At 37.7% G+C, this 17866-nt stretch overlaps 1 protein-coding gene across 2 annotated transcripts in view; it reads left to right on the forward strand.

Moving 5' to 3' along the window:
• Nucleotides 1-17866, forward strand: part of LAMA2 (laminin subunit alpha 2) — a 491338-nt gene that overhangs the window by 137809 nt on the left and 335663 nt on the right. For both annotated transcript variants that reach the window (XM_015557822.1, XM_015557823.1), the window contains exon 4: nt 4843-5085. In XM_015557822.1, the coding sequence (XP_015413308.1) occupies nt 4843-5085 (243 nt within the window). The remainder of the gene's footprint in view (nt 1-4842; nt 5086-17866) is intronic.

Genomic DNA, 17866 nt, shown 5'->3' on the forward strand with positions numbered 1-17866 from the left:
GCTCTGATATTGTATAACTCTTTACTTTCCCAAAGCCAATTTACCCTTATGGATAAATATGAGAATTTGATAAATGTACTTTTAGAACTAGGAATACAGATGACTTTTCGAAGTATAGTAGAGATGCCATGACAGCACATGGAAATGTTAAAATTCATATTATGGGCAGGAACAGGTGCTAGAATATTGCCAACCCTCTTTCAAAATGAAGCAGTTTTGTTGTGTGGACTTGATATAGAAAATTCACAGCAGCCAACCATGTGGAGAAGGAGGCAGAGCTCAACAGTGGGCAGAATTAGATGGTCACATACTCTTTAAGAGATTAGGAAAGGAGAAATAGAAGAGATAATTCAAGTCTTATGTGAAGGGTGAAGTGTCATTTTCCATATAGAGTGGCCTTCATCAATATTCTCATGGCTTTTTTGGGAGATCAGCCTATAGGAAACGGATTCCATGGCTTTGTTACATCATTAAGGAGTCTTGCTTTGGCATGGCTCTCTTAATTGTGTGCCAGTGACACTCAAAAGCCTCGGTAAAATCTCTAAATCACAATCTTTTTTTTGGTGACATTTTTCTCAATCTGCAGTTCTTCTAAGGACAAAGAAATTAAGAAGTGGGATCCTTAGATTCACAGCAGAGGATATTTTTTTTAAATCTAGATCCAACAATACATATGAGGGAAATTGGTTCTGGGTATCAGAACCAATTGGTTATAGGTGAGCTAAGATACTCAGCCCCTGGGCAGCAGGCTGGCCAAAGCGTCTAGGATGCTCATTTAGGGCTGTGAGGTCTCCTCCTTTTACCCCAGCACTCTGCCAATATTTTACACTGTGCCATGATGTAAGAAACACTGGAAAGCATCACTCTATATGATGGTCATTGTATGTAACTAGCTACTTTGGGACTCAAGGATTCTTTAGAAAGACTCTGTTCTCCAATTCTACCCTAAAAGAGATTAAGTTGTTAATGTACTGCTTAGTATAGCAGGAACATCTAATTCAGTCCTGTATCAGTGAAGTAATGACATAATATTTTGTTAGGTGACATACGAATGGATTATGAAATAGAAACTTCACTTGGTTATGTATAAAATGTCAAACTTATTTCCAAAGTTATTTTGGATTTTTTTCTTCATGCCTCAGGTTTGTGAAAAGTGCCTTCCAACAGAGAAATACTTGGGAATTATAGGTTGATAACTAAGGTCCATCAAACCTAGCTGTTACAGTTTTGTACTTCTCATAATGAGGTGTTCTTTTTTCTTTCCTTGTTGCACCCCATACTGATTAGGGTTTTATTCATCTGGAAATATGACTTCAGAACTACTGATTTTGAAGAGTTTTTATGCTGAAAACAGAAGGCATAGTTATAAAAGTAGCATAGGTACCTAAAGAGAATTATTCTATTAGGGTCATTAAAATTGGAGTACTTAGAAAATCACTGTTAAAATTTTCACAGCCATTCTCTGACTCCTTCAAAGAATACTTCTATTCATTGTGATTTTCAATAATGCTGTCTACCACATTTTTAAAAGTTTATTCAAAATAATACATGCCAATTAGTTTAATTAATTTTGCATGGAATGTGAAAGAATCCATAGAAAATAAATGAAAGAGGGATATTGTTTTGAAGTAGGCCTCTTCTAATATTCTCTAAGGCAGTGGTTGCTTTTTCATGTCACTTAATGCTGACCATTATATTAAATTACAGAAGGAGTCTGTGGGGTTTCTAGTATGACTTTATTTCATGGATTTTATCTATTATTCTGGAGCCTACACAGAAATTCCTAAGTCATATATATTTCCACATTGTAACTCAAGAGAATTTGGCCTCTTATACTGGCTTGCTGACCTGCTTTCTAAACAAAATTCTTTAGCCATAACCTCAGTGTATCTTTATTTCTCTTATTGCATACATATGACCTCTAATTGTGCTTTGCTATATTTTTACTTAAAAAAAATCTCTACAATTTATTTTTCTATAAGGAAAGATACTAATATGAAATATTTATGTAGATTCTATTTTTCCAGAGAATATGCAGTGTTTTGTATTCATTATCTCAGTATCTCTTCCAGGATTTTGACTTTGGAAAAGACACATTTGGATAAAACAAAGGATAAAAGAGTTTAATTTTCTCGCTTCACAGAGGCATAATACGACGAACACTATATATATCCTATTTCCCACAAGTGACAAAACAGGCTAGTGCTGACTGGGATTGAATCTCAAACACACACACACACACACACACACACACACAACAACAACAACAACAAACACAACACAACACAAAGCAAAATAAAAACCCCAAAACAACCACACACAAAAATTACAGTGACTTTGATTATTCAATTAAATCTAATAAATATTGAATACCCACAGTTTCAAACAAATTATAATAAGGATTGTAGCATCTATGCCCTTTAGGAGCCCTTTAGTTGTTTTATATTCTTTACCGTTTTAGTAATGTTGTCACAAATACTGCCAGAAATTAGGACCAGAGTGTTTTATATTTATAACAGAGACATCTCTCTGTGTTCTGTCAGATTAATCAATAGGTATGTTCTTCAGTGAATTTCTTTATAAAGAAATGTCATGTGAATGAGTTGTTGAATATGGGATGTCTATAATATTTCCTTATGAATAACACCTTAAAAATGCAGAAATAGCAAATAATTTGGATAATGGCTAATGAAATATTTTCCATATTAGTCCTATTCTTATCTTTTTTTCTGATATTTATTTGCTTTTATTTTCCTTTATTTTTAAATTAATGTTATTAAGAGCTAAGAGGTTTATGTTAATAAATAAATACAGCAGGATATTGGATGAAGAATAAAAGCTCCTCCCCTTCTCTTTTTGACTCTTTATTCTCAAGTCCCATAGGTAACAACCTTAATATATCAGATATATCTTTCTCCAAAAGTCTAAGTGCATTTAAGTATTTCTCTGCACAAACATAGGTATGTGTATATATCTGCAATTATATTTATCTATATACCTTGTAAATATAGATTCATAATATTTCCTACTTGGAGTGATATTTAATAAAACAGAACAGACCTAGCTGGTTTGGCTCAGTGGATAGAGCGCCAGCCTGTGGACTGTAGAGTCCCAGATTCCATTCCAGCCAAGGGCACACATGCTCAGGAACAAAGTACAGACCAATCAGAAGAGCTGTCTTGGCTGATTTTTGCTATGCTGAGGTTAACCAGCTGATCTCAGGGGACAGGAGGCATTTGGGAGGCTTGGGCTGCAGCAATTCACCAGCCAGTGCAGAGATATTTCAGTATGTTTGCCACTGTTTTTTTGACAACTGTGCCTAGAAAGCAAGCAAATACCAGCTTCCTTTCAATCATTTGATAACTGGTGGTTTTTTCCTCACTACACGTAAGTGTTCCCACCTTCTAGTAAAGATCTCAAAAGACCTCAGATCATTTCAAAAGACCTGCATCAGACCCACTCCTATTGCCCCTCTGTACCAACCTTTCATATTTTTAAATTCAGTCCCTTAGAGTTTACCATCAAGACTGTTTATGTATTCATTAAGGTCTCATGTCAAAACTGAAGCAGATCAAGTTTATTTCTAGAATATTTCTTGCAGAATTTCCTCTGCAGCCCAGAGGAACCTTTCATCACATTAGCGGGTCTGCCTTCCCAGTTGTACCTTTCCAGTGGCCTCAGTCGCTCAAAGCTTAGAGCTGTTAAGCTTCCCATATCTCCGAGCATAAACATATATTGTTGCTTTATTAGTAGTATATTTTTCATGTCTCATTATTGCAGTATTACCAACCCATGGATTAGTTTGGATGTATCTTTCTATCCAAAGCATTGCACATAAATGTGACTCAGTGTTTGCACATGATTCTTTTAGACTTTGGGACTGCACTGGTGAATGCACACATATGCACTCGCACAAAACATCCAAGGTATTTTTTTTTACATCTTCAAATTTGATGTAGACTTGAAAATAGAGGATTGCTACATTCCCCTCTATTGTCACTCTGACGCCCCTTTATTTTTACACATTTATCTCTAGCACAGAAGGTACAGAAACCTTTCATTTGATATGTTCCAGTTTCAACCAATCGTCTGCTGTGCTAGAAATTCTTTTCCATTATTTTCTATTTGGGGTTGTAGAGGAAGTGACATTTAGTGAATAATTTACTGCCAAGTCCTTTGCCAGGTATTTTGCATATATTATCTCATTTAAACCAAATTGCCTCTCAGTTGTATACTTATTATTGATCCTAATTTGCAGAACAGGAAGCTCAGAGCTAGAAAAGTAAAATAATCTGCCCAAGGTCACATATATGCTGAAGCCACAACTTGATTACAGGACAATGCCTCCAAAGCTCTGTGTTGGTTTTACTGTGGCACGCCAACTGCACCTAAGGGGTACTTTTGGAGGATTAGGTAATATAAATAAGCATATCTTTTAAACTATCAAGCACTGTCATTCACACATGGAATTTCTAACTCATACTTTATACTCGGTAACACAGTAAGATGAGTAAATTGGTATGTAATGAATGCTTTGGGTGATCATGATTATAATGGAGCTCTAACAATCGGGTGACATGATGCCAGTGAGTTTTGAGAGAGCTAAAATCCAAGCTTCATTCATTTCTTTGAAAGGCATGGCTGTCAAAATGAAACATCCCATCTTCACAAGAAGGTATTAAATATGAACAGGTAACAGTAATATCATTTCACAGAACATAAAGGGTTATAGAATAAAATCTGAAATAAAATCCACTGTAGCATTAAGCCCCCTATTTGATATATAAAATGTGAGAGTACTTTGGAATTCAGTTACACACTGTTGTTGTCACCCTTCCCCAGGTGTTCCAGATTGCGTATGTGATTGTGAAAGCAGCTAACTCCCCTCGGCCTGGAAACTGGATCTTGGAACGCTCCCTCGATGATGTTGAATACAAGCCCTGGCAGTATCATGCAGTGACGGATACGGAGTGCCTGACCCTCTACAATATTTACCCCCGCACTGGACCGCCATCATACTCCAAAGACGACGAGGTCATCTGCACCTCATTTTATTCCAAGATACACCCCTTAGAAAACGGAGAGGTAAGATGAGAAAACACCATAACTATATTCAAGATGGCCGAACAGGCTTGTCAGGAAGACTTGAATATATCAGTAATTAATGTCAGGGGTATTTTAAAATAGGATTTCACAGAAGTACATTAAATGAGTTATTAAATAAAAAGGAAAAACCCAGGGTGATTAGAATTTTAACTACCTTCATCTAGTACATATCTCCTTCTCCAATAAAGATCAGAGAGGAGGAAATGGGTTTAAGTTGGAAAGTCAATGATTGATTTTACATATAAACAGACTTTTCTGACAATGAGGATTGCTAATGATTAAAGAAGGATTGAGACCTTAGCAGTGGTTCTCAACCTTCCTAATGCCGCGACCCTTTAATACAGTTCCTCATGTTAGGTGACCCTCAATTTCATTGTTACAAATTGAACATAATTAAGGCATAGTGATTAATGACAAAAACAATATGTAATTATATATGTGTTTTCTGATGGTCTTAGGCAACCCCTGTGAAAGGGTTGTTCGACACCCAAGGGGTCGCGATCCACAGGTTGAGAATCGCTGCCTTAAAAAGAAGTCTTAGTTCTGTGTATACTCTGGTCTGATGATGGGGACAAAAGAGGTGAATTTGGAAAGAAGTAAAATTCACACAAAGGACCTAAAAAAAGGAAATTCTTTTATGGGTTTTTTGTTTTGTTTTTGCTGTCACCACATAGGGCTACGGTGGGTTTCTTTTCTTTGGTCAGGCTTTGCTTATCACATATTTAATATATGCTGAATTCAAAAGCATTCTACTTTTCTGTGGCATCTTTTATCTGTGGTTTAAGAGTCTTGATTTATTCATTGGATTTAAGCCACAGATTCAAATCATGGCTTTACCTGTTACCAGCTGTGTGATTTTGAGCCATCTCTGTGCCTCAGTTTTGTCTCCTATAAATTAGGAATGGCAGTAATAGTTCTTAATTTATATGATTGTCAAAAGATTGAATGAATTATGTTTAAAGCATTAGAGTAGTGCTGGCATGTACACTAAATGCTCTGTAAGCATTAATTATTTTTGTTGTTACTGAAATAATAACTATTGTGTAGTTACTATTATTATTGTTATTATTATTATTTTCCTCTCAAATACCCAAACCTTAGCTAAGTTGTAGGGCACGCCTATAGAGTTAAGCCTCAGACTGACCTGTTGGCAAAGCCACAAACAAGTCCCAGCTTAGAGGGCTCAGTCCTCTTAGCATAATTAGGCTTGACCTTATGACACTCCCTAGATCCTTCCTAGGTAGCTAATGGGCTGAGGGAGGTGCAGCAAGTGCTGCCAAAACAAGTGAAACTCACAAGAACATTATACCACTACCTTGTTTACCTCTGACTATAAAATAAAGGCTCAGCTTGCCATCTGGATCCCTCTCTGTGGCCTCAGCCAGGCACAGGAAGATCCACCTAGACCCAGCTTATTCTCTTTGTCATTTCTCCAGGATTTCACCGCCCTCACTCAGGCTTTCGAACCCTTGGCTGAGCTGGCTCAGCACACTAAGTGACTTCGACTCTCATTATATTTCCCTAACTTATCTCCCTTCAGTATATGTGGCCTGGCTCCTTTTGTCTTACTTGCTATGTACATCTCTGTTGATATTCATGCCTGGTATTCTCTCCGCAGTAAGCCATATACCTGAAGCTAGTATCAGTTTTATATTCACATTATCAGAAAACCCATATTCATATTCTCACCGATGTTATTGTTACTGGAGAATCAAACTCCCCGGTCACTCTCTGGCTTGGTACCTTCTCTGCCCTCCACCCCACATCAATAAATGGTTCTAAGGACCAATAAATGTTCATTGTGTAGAGATGCCAGAAGGTGTTTTGAAGCAGTACCCTAGACCCTAGTCAACTAGGGATTATTCCTTTCAGTTTCTTCGGATTATCACTAGACTGCTAAACTAAGCATTCATGGTTGCCATAGTAATTTTTGCTGCAGAGAGACCTTTAAGTTATTTACATATGATTTCCTCTCCTTCCCACAATCCCTCCCATTCTCTTTGGCTGCCACTCAAATAGAACCTAGATTCACTTTGATTCTGCTTCTGAAACATGGCAGGCTTATATCAAATTCCCTGGAGAACCCATCATTAATTCTTGAAGATGCCCTTTTTTCTCTAAATTTTACATAGAGCTTTGATATTATTTTGATTTCCTATGTGACAGGTTTTTATATGAAGAGAGAGGATTTTTTCTTCCTCTTTTTATCACCTGGCATTATGGTGATCCTTAGACTTGAAAATACTGGAGCATGGAGAAACAAACCCAACACTGCATTAATAAATGTTTCTGAGATCCTTCTTTGATAGTAATATTGTTAAGGGCATAGCGTGATTGCCTGTGTGAGTTTATGTGGGAATGGAAATGAGGAACTAGCATTTCTCAATTACCTGTGGAGTTGCTCCTCTACAGAGAAGCAGCGGGGTAGCACTAATTTGTATCCATTTTGAAAAGAGAGTCAGGGAAATAATTATTTGCGGTTTCAGACATCGTTTCTCTGAAAATAATTCTTGCATTGACCAACATGGGGCCAGTGAATACCAGAAACAACAGCATGAAGTGCCTCATTACAAGGAGGTTCACCTGGCATCCTCCAGAAAACAGAATGCTTAACTCCAGTTGAAATACACAGAACACTTGATATATTTTGGAATCACACACACACATCAAACCCATGATTCACTTAAACTCTCTGTATTTGAAAATTCCCCTTTATAACAAAATAAAGATAAAATTAAGAGGATTTCTGTTGACCAGTTTATAGATTCCCCCCAGCAATATTGTGTCTCAAAAGTATCAATAAATCCTTGTTAAATTAGTGCAGCATTGCTGAAAAATCACGCAGGCCACAGAAACCAAAGGAGAATGGAATCTTAAGGAGATGGCACTAGTATGTAAGACCTGTTATGTCCGTGTTGTAGAATAGGATCTACCCAAATGTACTGAGCTGGAACAGAGGGTGAGCTTCTGTAGAGCGGAGTACAGAGCACAGAGTTGTGGTAGAAGGCCAGAGGCACAGCTTGCTGTCTTGCAGGGTGCTCAAAGATAGCTCTGCCACTGATTAACCATGGGGGTGGACAAGTAAACTAATACATTCCCTGAATGGCAATGAAGATCAAATTAGGTCACTTATGGCAATGCGTCCTTATGGGCTATATCATATGATAGCAAATTCTCTGGTTCAATAGCTAGCATTGGCTAAGTCCACTCTTATTGCAGGATGACTGAGCTGGCTTTGCCTCAATTGAGATTTGGGGCACATGAAGTGGCAAAGCCATGTCATGGTGTTTTGTGGGGTCAACTCTAGGGGAGGCTAGGGTGACTAGACAGGACTGAAGGAATAAGCAAAGCAAAATACCATGAGCTTGCTGATGTTTAAAGGGCCAATAGGAACAGATGCGAGTTATGGGTTAACCCCGGGGCCAGGAAGGTAATAGTAACCAAAGCTAACATTTACTGGTATTGCACACCTGTTTTGTGGCAGGCACTACCAAAGAGTTTACAAGTATAAATTCATATCTATTAATACTTGTCTCATTTTACAGTTGAGGGAAAGACGTCACATAACTTGTCCAGAGTTCCACAACCAGTAATTTTTGGAGCTGTTGTTTAAATCCAGTGTGTCCTCTTAACACCAGAGAGGAACAAGGACACAGCTTTCTGCTACGTCTGGGGTTTTCTGGGAAATCTGTTGGGCAACCCAACTCATCTTGTTCGTGACTTTTAAAATCCAGTCTGGAGTCCTGAGCAAACATCCCATGATGGGCGATAGCAGGTCATGCAAGATTTGTTTTATCATTTCCCCTCGCCCGCCCCCCCCCCCCACATTACCAAAGTAGGGACACAGCCTTTCAGTGAAGATGCAAATCTTATGGAAATGAAGAAGATTAGTGGGTTAACTATTGTGATTGTTATCAATAATATTGGTGAAAACCATATTGTGTACTATTTGTCTCATCAATGACAAATCACATTCCTACACTCTTTTATCTGATCATCACCAAAGTTTTGGAGGCACTTGAAGCCGAAACATTTACTCGCCTGTGGTCACATAATAGTACACGTTCAAAATAAATCTCTGGTCCAGGTCCAGTTCAGATGGCAAATCTTATAATCATTTCACTTCATAAACTGAATCCCTTAGGTCCAATCCTACATCTTCTAGATGTGTATTTACCACTGCTCACAAGGGCTGTTTGACACTGTGTGGATAATTAAGTGCTACCCAGCATCTCTACTGAGGAAATCCTGAGGGTGTCAGTTAATCAATCTCACACAGGAAAGATAATGCCCCAGTATCTTTATTGCAGAAGTATACTCGAAAATACAACAAAGGATCTCGCAGCTATTAAAATAAGCTTCTGATCTTTAGGGAAACTCTTAGAACACTAGAACTATCATCAAAAGTCCTTGAGACAGGTAACCCAGGAGTAAAATGTTTATGATTATACTTTACAAGCAAACTTAAACCGGTATCAGGAGCTGCTTTACTTGGTTCCCTGCTATGAAAAGAAAACTGGAGAAAAATCTACTATAAAGCATTCTAGCCTGAGGCTGTGTACTAATATGCACTGTGGCAGACCAACTGCAGCCAAATATTTTCATTGGCAGTACGAAAATGAATGACTTTGCTGGATTCTGCTACCTGGGAACCACATAAGACATGCAATTTAAATTCTAATCATGTGTAGTAAAAATCCTATGATACTCATTCTGCAAAGGAGAATGGCAACCCTGGCAAGATTACAAGTTGGAAAATTGCATTCCCCTTGTGTAAATTTGTTCTTAAGCTTCATTCAGTAATAATTATTTATTTTCTTATTCAACAGATAAGTGCCTTCTAAAACTAAGCCTACTATTAAGTTGAGCTATATGAAATTGCCAATATTTGACAATTTCTAGTCAATAAAAATGCAGTTTCCTATGGCTTAGATTAATATATGCCAAGGCATGAATAGAAATATTTGCAGAAATTTAAACTGTTCTAAACCTACCCTCACATGTACACATTATTTCAGCAAAACTACTAAAGGGAAATCCAGTCTCTTCACTGAAACAATAATTAAAAGTATAATAGCTTATACTAGTTATTTTGTGAAGGTCTTGCTCTACCGTGTTAGTAATATTCACAAGCTAGAAAAGAGTATTTGACTGCATTTGTTTGTAATTTTCAATGATGGAGAGAATATCAAATAGTCTTGTCATATGAATAATCAGGCATTACACCCATGTGGAAGCTGAAGGTATATTGGTTACTAGTCATAAGCTCGGGAACTGTGTAGCTCTACACCAACACAGTCCAGAACTCCTTATATATGCAGCATAATCACTGGTAGATGGTAACTGGATCAGAAGCGACAGCTGCCATCTTCATGGAGGCATTTCCAGTCATTGTAAACCTGGCAGCCACTTTCAGCAGCTATCCATTACTCTCTTAATTACCTTATTGAAAGGCTATTGGTGAAAATCCTTAAAGATTATGTTAAGGAAGACAAAAGAAACTTCTTTGATGCTTTTTTAAGAAAAAAAATTATAAGCCTGTCTAGGGTGGCTCAGTGGTTGAGTGTCAAACTATGAACTAGGAAGTCATGGTTTGATTCCTGGTCAGGACCCGTGCCTGGGATGCTCCCCAGTGTGGGACGTGCGGGAGGCAGCCGATCATGATTCTCTCTCATCACTGATGTTTCTCTCTCTCCCTCTCCTTTCCTCTCTGAAATCAATACAAATAGAAGAAAAAAAATGTATAAGAATGATTTCATGTTGTTTTCCTTCTTATCTCTACATTTGTCCTTTTTATCATCAGATGAAAAACAGTGTCTGGGATGCTCCCTAGTGTGGGACATGCGGGAGGCAGCCGATCATGATTCTCTCTCATCACTGATGTTTCTCTCTCTCCCTCTCCTTTCCTCTCTGAAATCAATACAAATAGAAGAAAAAAAATGTATAAGAATGATTTCATGTTGTTTTCCTTCTTATCTCTACATTTGTCCTTTTTATCATCAGATGAAAAACATTGTGTTCTTTTTTACAAATTTTTATGTTGCAACCATTTGTCTTATAACAAGATAAACTTTTGTGTTGAATTAGCTGCAGTAGAGCAACTCCCACATTAATCACTACTAAGCAAATGCATTGCCAAAAAGATAGGGCATCAGAAGTATGGCCCAGATATAGTCTTAGTTCACTAACAAATGATTTGATATTACGAATGCATTTTATGGGTTTATATGGCCATTGAGCAGTCCTCAACATTAGCTGTATTTTTCCATTAACAAATATTGAAAGACATTACATTTTGGGGGGATACGAGATTAAATAAATCAGGGAAAACATCGTGGAGTCTTGGACAAGATGATTAAGACATACCTAGCATAGAAAAGGAGAGAGAGAGAGAACATGGTAGTGACCTGTCTTGGGAACTGCATTGTTGGCACATAGAAAATCAATGCAGGAGGGAGGAATGGGAGATAGGGTGCCTTCATAGAAATTGCTTTGACTCACCATGATTACTTCACCTACTGCATATCTGAGTAAATTGAGTAGGGAGGCTGTTTTTATTGAGTTATAAAGCAGTTTTAGAATGAGAAAATTCAATTTTAAGCTTACACCTAGGAAAAAAATTCCAAACAGCAACCTGGCAGAAACATGTCACAGAAACAGATTTTAAGGGAGCAGAATTCTTTCCCTGTACAATAATTATGATTAAGTGCTGGTTAAAATAAAATAATAGGGCTGTTTATCAGGGTAAGGCATGAAAGCATTTGCTTTTGGTTTTCTGTTGCTTTAATTTATAAAATTTATTTTGTAATTTTTTTTCCAACCAGAGTCACTTAATACGGAGTTCACTCTTTAGCCTGATGGAACTGTTACCGCAGTTGCAATGTTTTAGCCCCTCATTTTTTTCCTGATGCTTTTATCAGTCTTCCCATTGAGAGGTAAACAGTGGAGAGAACAGCCAAAGGCAAAGCAGCCTGTTTTGCCAGCACTTCCGTTGTGTGGTCCGGGTGCTATGACCTAGTCTCTACTATACTAGTGAGTCCCATTAAGCATTCGATGCTTGCTAACAAAGCTAAACTATTTACAGGGACTCAGCCAATGTAGGCAAAGAAACAAACAAAAACACCTCTCTGTGAGTGCAGGAAGTATTTAAACTTGGACAGAAAATTGCAAGTGATGTTCTCAGGAAGCCAAATTATTTGGACAGTAGCAATATGTCCTAATTTGGAGGAACTGGTGTCTTGGCAACATAATGTGTTTACACCTATCTTCTTACCCAAAGAACCACTTTTAACATTAACCAAGGCTCAGGAGTGTCTCAGGGGTGCCCCAGGAAGGGGAGTTTAGGATGTGCATCGTGTTCAGCCCCGCCCTAATGAAGGCCCTGAATTAGGGCCGAGAGGAGATGGTTCAGGGCATTTTATTCCTATCCCTGGAAAAGTAGCACAGTTGGTGTCTAATGTGTTAGTCCTCTCTCTCTCTCTCTCTCTCTCTCTCTCTCTCTCTCTCTCTATCTCTCTCTTTCTCTCTCTTCCTCTTCCCCCCTCCTCTCTCTCTCTCATAAAGCATAAGGTCAATTCAAGTGATAGTGAAAGATATAAAATAATTATGTCAACAGCAATCCGTAAAATATATGCCAAATGGAACAATATTTTGATATTCGGGCCTGGAATGAGGATTTGGAGTTATTTTGAAAAATAATGTCACCATAACTCTGTCCAGAACTCACAGCTGCAGAAAGAGAAGTAAACAAGTGATTCTATTAGAAGACTGCAAGGTTAAAGAACAACCCAAGACTGAAACCTTAATGAGATTTGTGCTAGTTCCCAGTGATATGATTATAGCTCATACAATTCCCTGAAGGAAAACTACAAAAGGATGTTTCTAGGGTTAGGAATACAAATACCTTTTGCTCATTTCTTTGTTTGTAAATCAGAAAACAAGAATGGAGATTAGGTAAAATTTTTTCCTGTATTTGCTTTTAAAATTATCTGTATATTTTATATGCAGTCATTTAACACGAAATCTTTACCCACTGTCTTCACATAGAATATTACGTAGTTGAAAGATGCTGCTGTTTCCTGGGCATGGCTAAAGGCTCTTGAATTCCATGAGTTACTGGATTTTGCATTCCCCCACTCCTCATTTTACATCACACAGACATATGTGTAAGGTCTTCCACCCCAACAGCCAAATCAGATCACTCTTGCCTGGGACATAGCTAGTTTGACCATCTTAATCAAGGAACCAGCTAGCTTTCAAATTTGTGACAGGAAGGTAGCTTCTTAGAGTTTGCTAGTGTTTGCATGTGTCATTCATTTATGTGCTAGAGCTATGCCAACCTCCGAGGAAAATGAAGGACAAAAAGGTAATCAATTATTTTGAATGCAAATTTAAACATTCACATAAGAATATCAATAGGCAAAATATATTTGTATGACAATAATCATTATTTTGTATATCTCACCTTTTGGGGGACCTAAGAGATTACTACTTGTTCAGTCTAAAAATAACACATAAGCAGAATGCTCCATGGGCCCCAGAATATTATCCTTCAGACAGTGCATTAGTTACTCAAGTCAGGAAACACTTAATTTTGCAATCCTATGCCATTAATAGGAGAGGACTTTCTAAAAAGCTGAGAAATAACCAGTCTCTGGTTAACTTAGCACAAAACCAAATTGGCGTCTCCATTTGGGTTTCTTTTTTGAAATTATTTTCCAGTTTGGTTTTCTTTTGTATCTGGCGTTCTGGATGATCATCTTGTAGCATATGGATAATTTTATGTTAACATCTGGAATTGAGATTTTTAAAAATTCGCCTGATGCATATAGAATACTTGTGTAAGACTTGTATTTTTCCCAGCTGCTGTTTATTCATTTCAAAGAGACATGGTTAAGTGAGTGTAACAACCTTTAAAATTCCTGAGGAAACACAAAGCATGTTTAATACCAAGTCCCGTCAGTCTATTTTCTCTCCTACATGCTTTTCCCACGGCAGAAGTGGTGGAGATCTGTCTGGAAGGAAGAGCTTTGAATGGTAACAGGTGGTGTCACTGAGCACATGGGCCTTTGAAATCAGGCTTGGTTTGGAACGTTGGTCTGGCAGTCGATAGCTTATGTAACCTTGGATACCTCTTTGAAGTCCAGCTTTCTTATTTCAGATTGGAGAGGTATAAATATATCTCCCAGCATTGATTGTATTAAATGAGATGATTCATGTAAAATAGCTGGCTTAAGGTGGGAACTCAATAAATGGCAGCTGCTACCATTTATTTCAGTGTATTCAGAATGCAACTAAGAATTTCTCTTCCTGGCCTCATAGTATGCAACTAGCAGTTTGGTGATTTGTACACAGTGTTTTAGAGATCTGACTGAATCTTGTCTTTGAAAAACTTGTTCTATGAGTGGAAGGAGAAGGAAGGAATTAAGCTAGCTAAAGACATTATACAGGAAACCAGAGAATACTTCCTTTCTGAGCTTCTATAGCACAGCAGTGGCAGTGCACTTGCAAAGTAACTTGAATTTTTAAAATTTATTTTTTAGAAATATATTTTCATTGATTTCAGAAAGGAAGACGGAGAGAGAGATAGAAACATCAATGATGAGAAAATCATTGATCGGCTGCCTTCTGCATACTACTTACTGGGGATCGAAACCGCAACCAGGGCATGTGCCCTGACCGGGACCTCCTGGGTCATAGGTCAATGCTTGACCACTGAGTCGCAACAGCCAGGCATAACTTTGACTTTTAGGCAATGCTTTAGAATTCACACACTAACTTAATATTTTTAAGTCCACGCTATTGTGTTGGCAAGAATAATAGTTCTGCATTCTTTATTGTGAATAAAACTAGAGGCCCAGTGCATGGATTCATGTACTGGTGGGGTCCCTTGGCCTGGCCTGCAGGAATTGGGCTGAAACTGGCTCTCTGGCATTTCCCGAGAAGTCCCAGATTGCAAGAGGGTGGTTCTCGGGTGACACACCCTGGAATCAGGCTCTCTCCACTCTGGTTCTGGGTGCGTCACCTGAGAACTACAACTGCCAGGTCACCACAGCTCGGCAGCTCCTGTGTTGAGCATCTGCCCCCTGGTGGTCATTGCACATCATAGCTACCGGTCGGATGGTTGGACGGTCGAACAGTTAGATGGTTGCTTAGGCTTTTATATATATAGATGTTATTCATAATGTTTTGGAATTTCTTGGAGTCCATTGTTTTTATGTTGTTGACTTATTCACCAGGCTTGAGTCTAAATTATTTTTGTTCATTCTCACTCCAAAATTATTCACCTTAAATGATGAAATTTTATAATATTGAGTTAGAGGAATGTACTAAAAGTTTGGAAAACAGCTCTAATTATTTCCAAGTTCTCTTGCATCTTGTTGGGATAAGTGTAAAACTAAGGCAATTAATGTAAAGGGTTTTACATGTAATTTTAGTTGTACATTTTTGATATCTTTGTTAAAAAATTAGAGGTTCATTTTATATTCACCGATTAAAAGATACTTTTCAAAGGAACATGACTTCACAGAGTTTCAGAGGAATGATTTTAAGTACATGGATTTTGCCCATTGATTCTGAAAACCCAATAATTTTCTTAAATATATTCCTTACTGTGCTCTTGTTACCTTAACAAAATTGAGGGTTTGAAATTTGTCTAGTTTTTTTTTTTTTAATTCTTTCCCCTAAATTTAGCAGGCTTTGTGATCAATAATACTAGATGAGTGAGTGAACGAAGAGATGATAAAGTGAATGAATTTATTACCATTTTTTTAAAAGAGATATCCTTTTTTATACCTCCAATTATTTCCAAGAAAAGTGTCAAATGCAGTACATAAAAAATCATATTAAATTGACAAAAACATGAAAATTTAACTGAACAAAAAGGAATTAAAGAAATGAGCACATTTACTGCTCATGTAGAATGAGTTAGTTATTTTAGTTGAACTCTTAATTCATTTCAAAATTTTCAGACAATTGGGGCAAAAAAGGAAAATGTTAAATTATGTAGTTTCCTTGTCTGACAAAAAAGAGCTTCCAAATTTTCAAGACAAACATTTTCTTGGCAATGAATTCTCAGAGAAAAATTTAATGCAGTCCTTATGTAAAGACTTCAGATAGCAAAAAGTACAAGATTTTCAAGCTTACCTAGTACAGAGGACAACATCACTTGTTTATTGTGGAGAGTGGCTACAGTGTTTGGACAGGTTCAAGCCTCAGACTAATGAGGCACAGTCCTCTCATTGCCACGTGCAAGTCCCAGCTTAGAGGGCAGAGTCTTCCCAGCACAATTATAGCCAACAGCTATAGTTGTAAGCTTGAACCTATGGCCTGAACATGTGGCCCCATGTGTCTGAGTGATGTGGGCTTGATAGAGTTCATGTAATTGAACTTGATAGGCGCATTGTAATTGAGTAGGATCGAAACCCATGAGAATGTTGTAAACATCTTGACCACGCCCTTACTTTGCCTCATGGAATCTGCTATAAAATAAAGACACGGCTTGTAGTCCGTGGCACTGTCTCTCCATCAGAGAGGGGAGCGTCCTACCCAGCCTCAGCTTTATTCTGTTGTCTGTCTTTTCTAATCCTTCACCCCCCTCACTCAGGTTCACCCTTGGCCATGCTGGCACAGCACAGTTTCTACCACATGAGAAAGCTAAGGTTATAAACTTCAAATTTTTACTCAATAATGATATATGGGTCTTTGGGAAACTAAAATAATATGATTCAGTCTATAATTTTGTGACAGTCTACTTAACCCAGGAAGAAGCCTTGGGGATGGATATGTGGTGTGCCTTGATGTTACTCTCAAATGTCAAATGCATAGGCAAATCCTTATGTTTGAGTTACTTGGGGAGCACTTAAACATTAATATTCTTTATTGTTGGGTAGTCATCTGTGTGATGAACATAGAATATGTACTACTAAACAAATGGAGAGCTAGCCTAATGCCACACAAAAGTGTATTGTCAGATGACCTGTGATTAGAACCAATATATTTTTCCCAACTTACATTTTGAGTAATAATAACTAACATTTATTGATCTCTTGCAATGAGCCAGATGTCATTCTAAGTGCTTTTCATCTGTTAACTCATCAACTTTCACAGTAACCTCATCCAGTGGACACTATTCTTATTCCCATTTTACAGATGAGGAAACTGCTGGACAATATTATCTAGCCCAAGGTTGTACGGACAATGAATGAAACAGACAGTATTTGAACCCAGGCTAATGCATTAGCCTATAAGCTTAGCACATCATGAACTTACCCGCAAGCTGCCCATGAATTTGTATTAGCATGTGGCTTTACAGATTGAATATTTTAAACTCTTTCATATAATACAGAGGGAATATTGATATGAACAGTGTTGAGGGGAACAATAAGTAAAATTTGCTAGCCTTAACCTTGAAAGAACATCACTGTGACTTCCTGCCAAGTACCTGATTATGAAGAGAATTGCATTGTGATAGCAGGCTAAGAGGAAGAACGTAAGAAATGTACCCTGAAGTAGTCCAGCGAATGGATTAACCTATTTCAGGGCATCAGGTTGGAAAGCAGTGTTCATCTTATGGGCCTCGTCTAATGGAAAGTGCACTGGATTTGAAGTAAGAATCAAAAAGAGTTTTATACCCAGCTCTACCACTCTTAGTCTCTGTAACCTCCGAGTATTTCCTTTTCATGGGATCTTTGATGTGCCTTCTTAGAAACTCTATTTTCTTAATAAATTGGTTTAAGGTTTCTGTTTTATCTACCTTCCA

This window comes from Myotis davidii, unplaced genomic scaffold (assembly GCF_000327345.1).
Source record: "Myotis davidii unplaced genomic scaffold, ASM32734v1 scaffold147, whole genome shotgun sequence".
Taxonomy (NCBI): Eukaryota; Metazoa; Chordata; class Mammalia; order Chiroptera; family Vespertilionidae; genus Myotis; species Myotis davidii.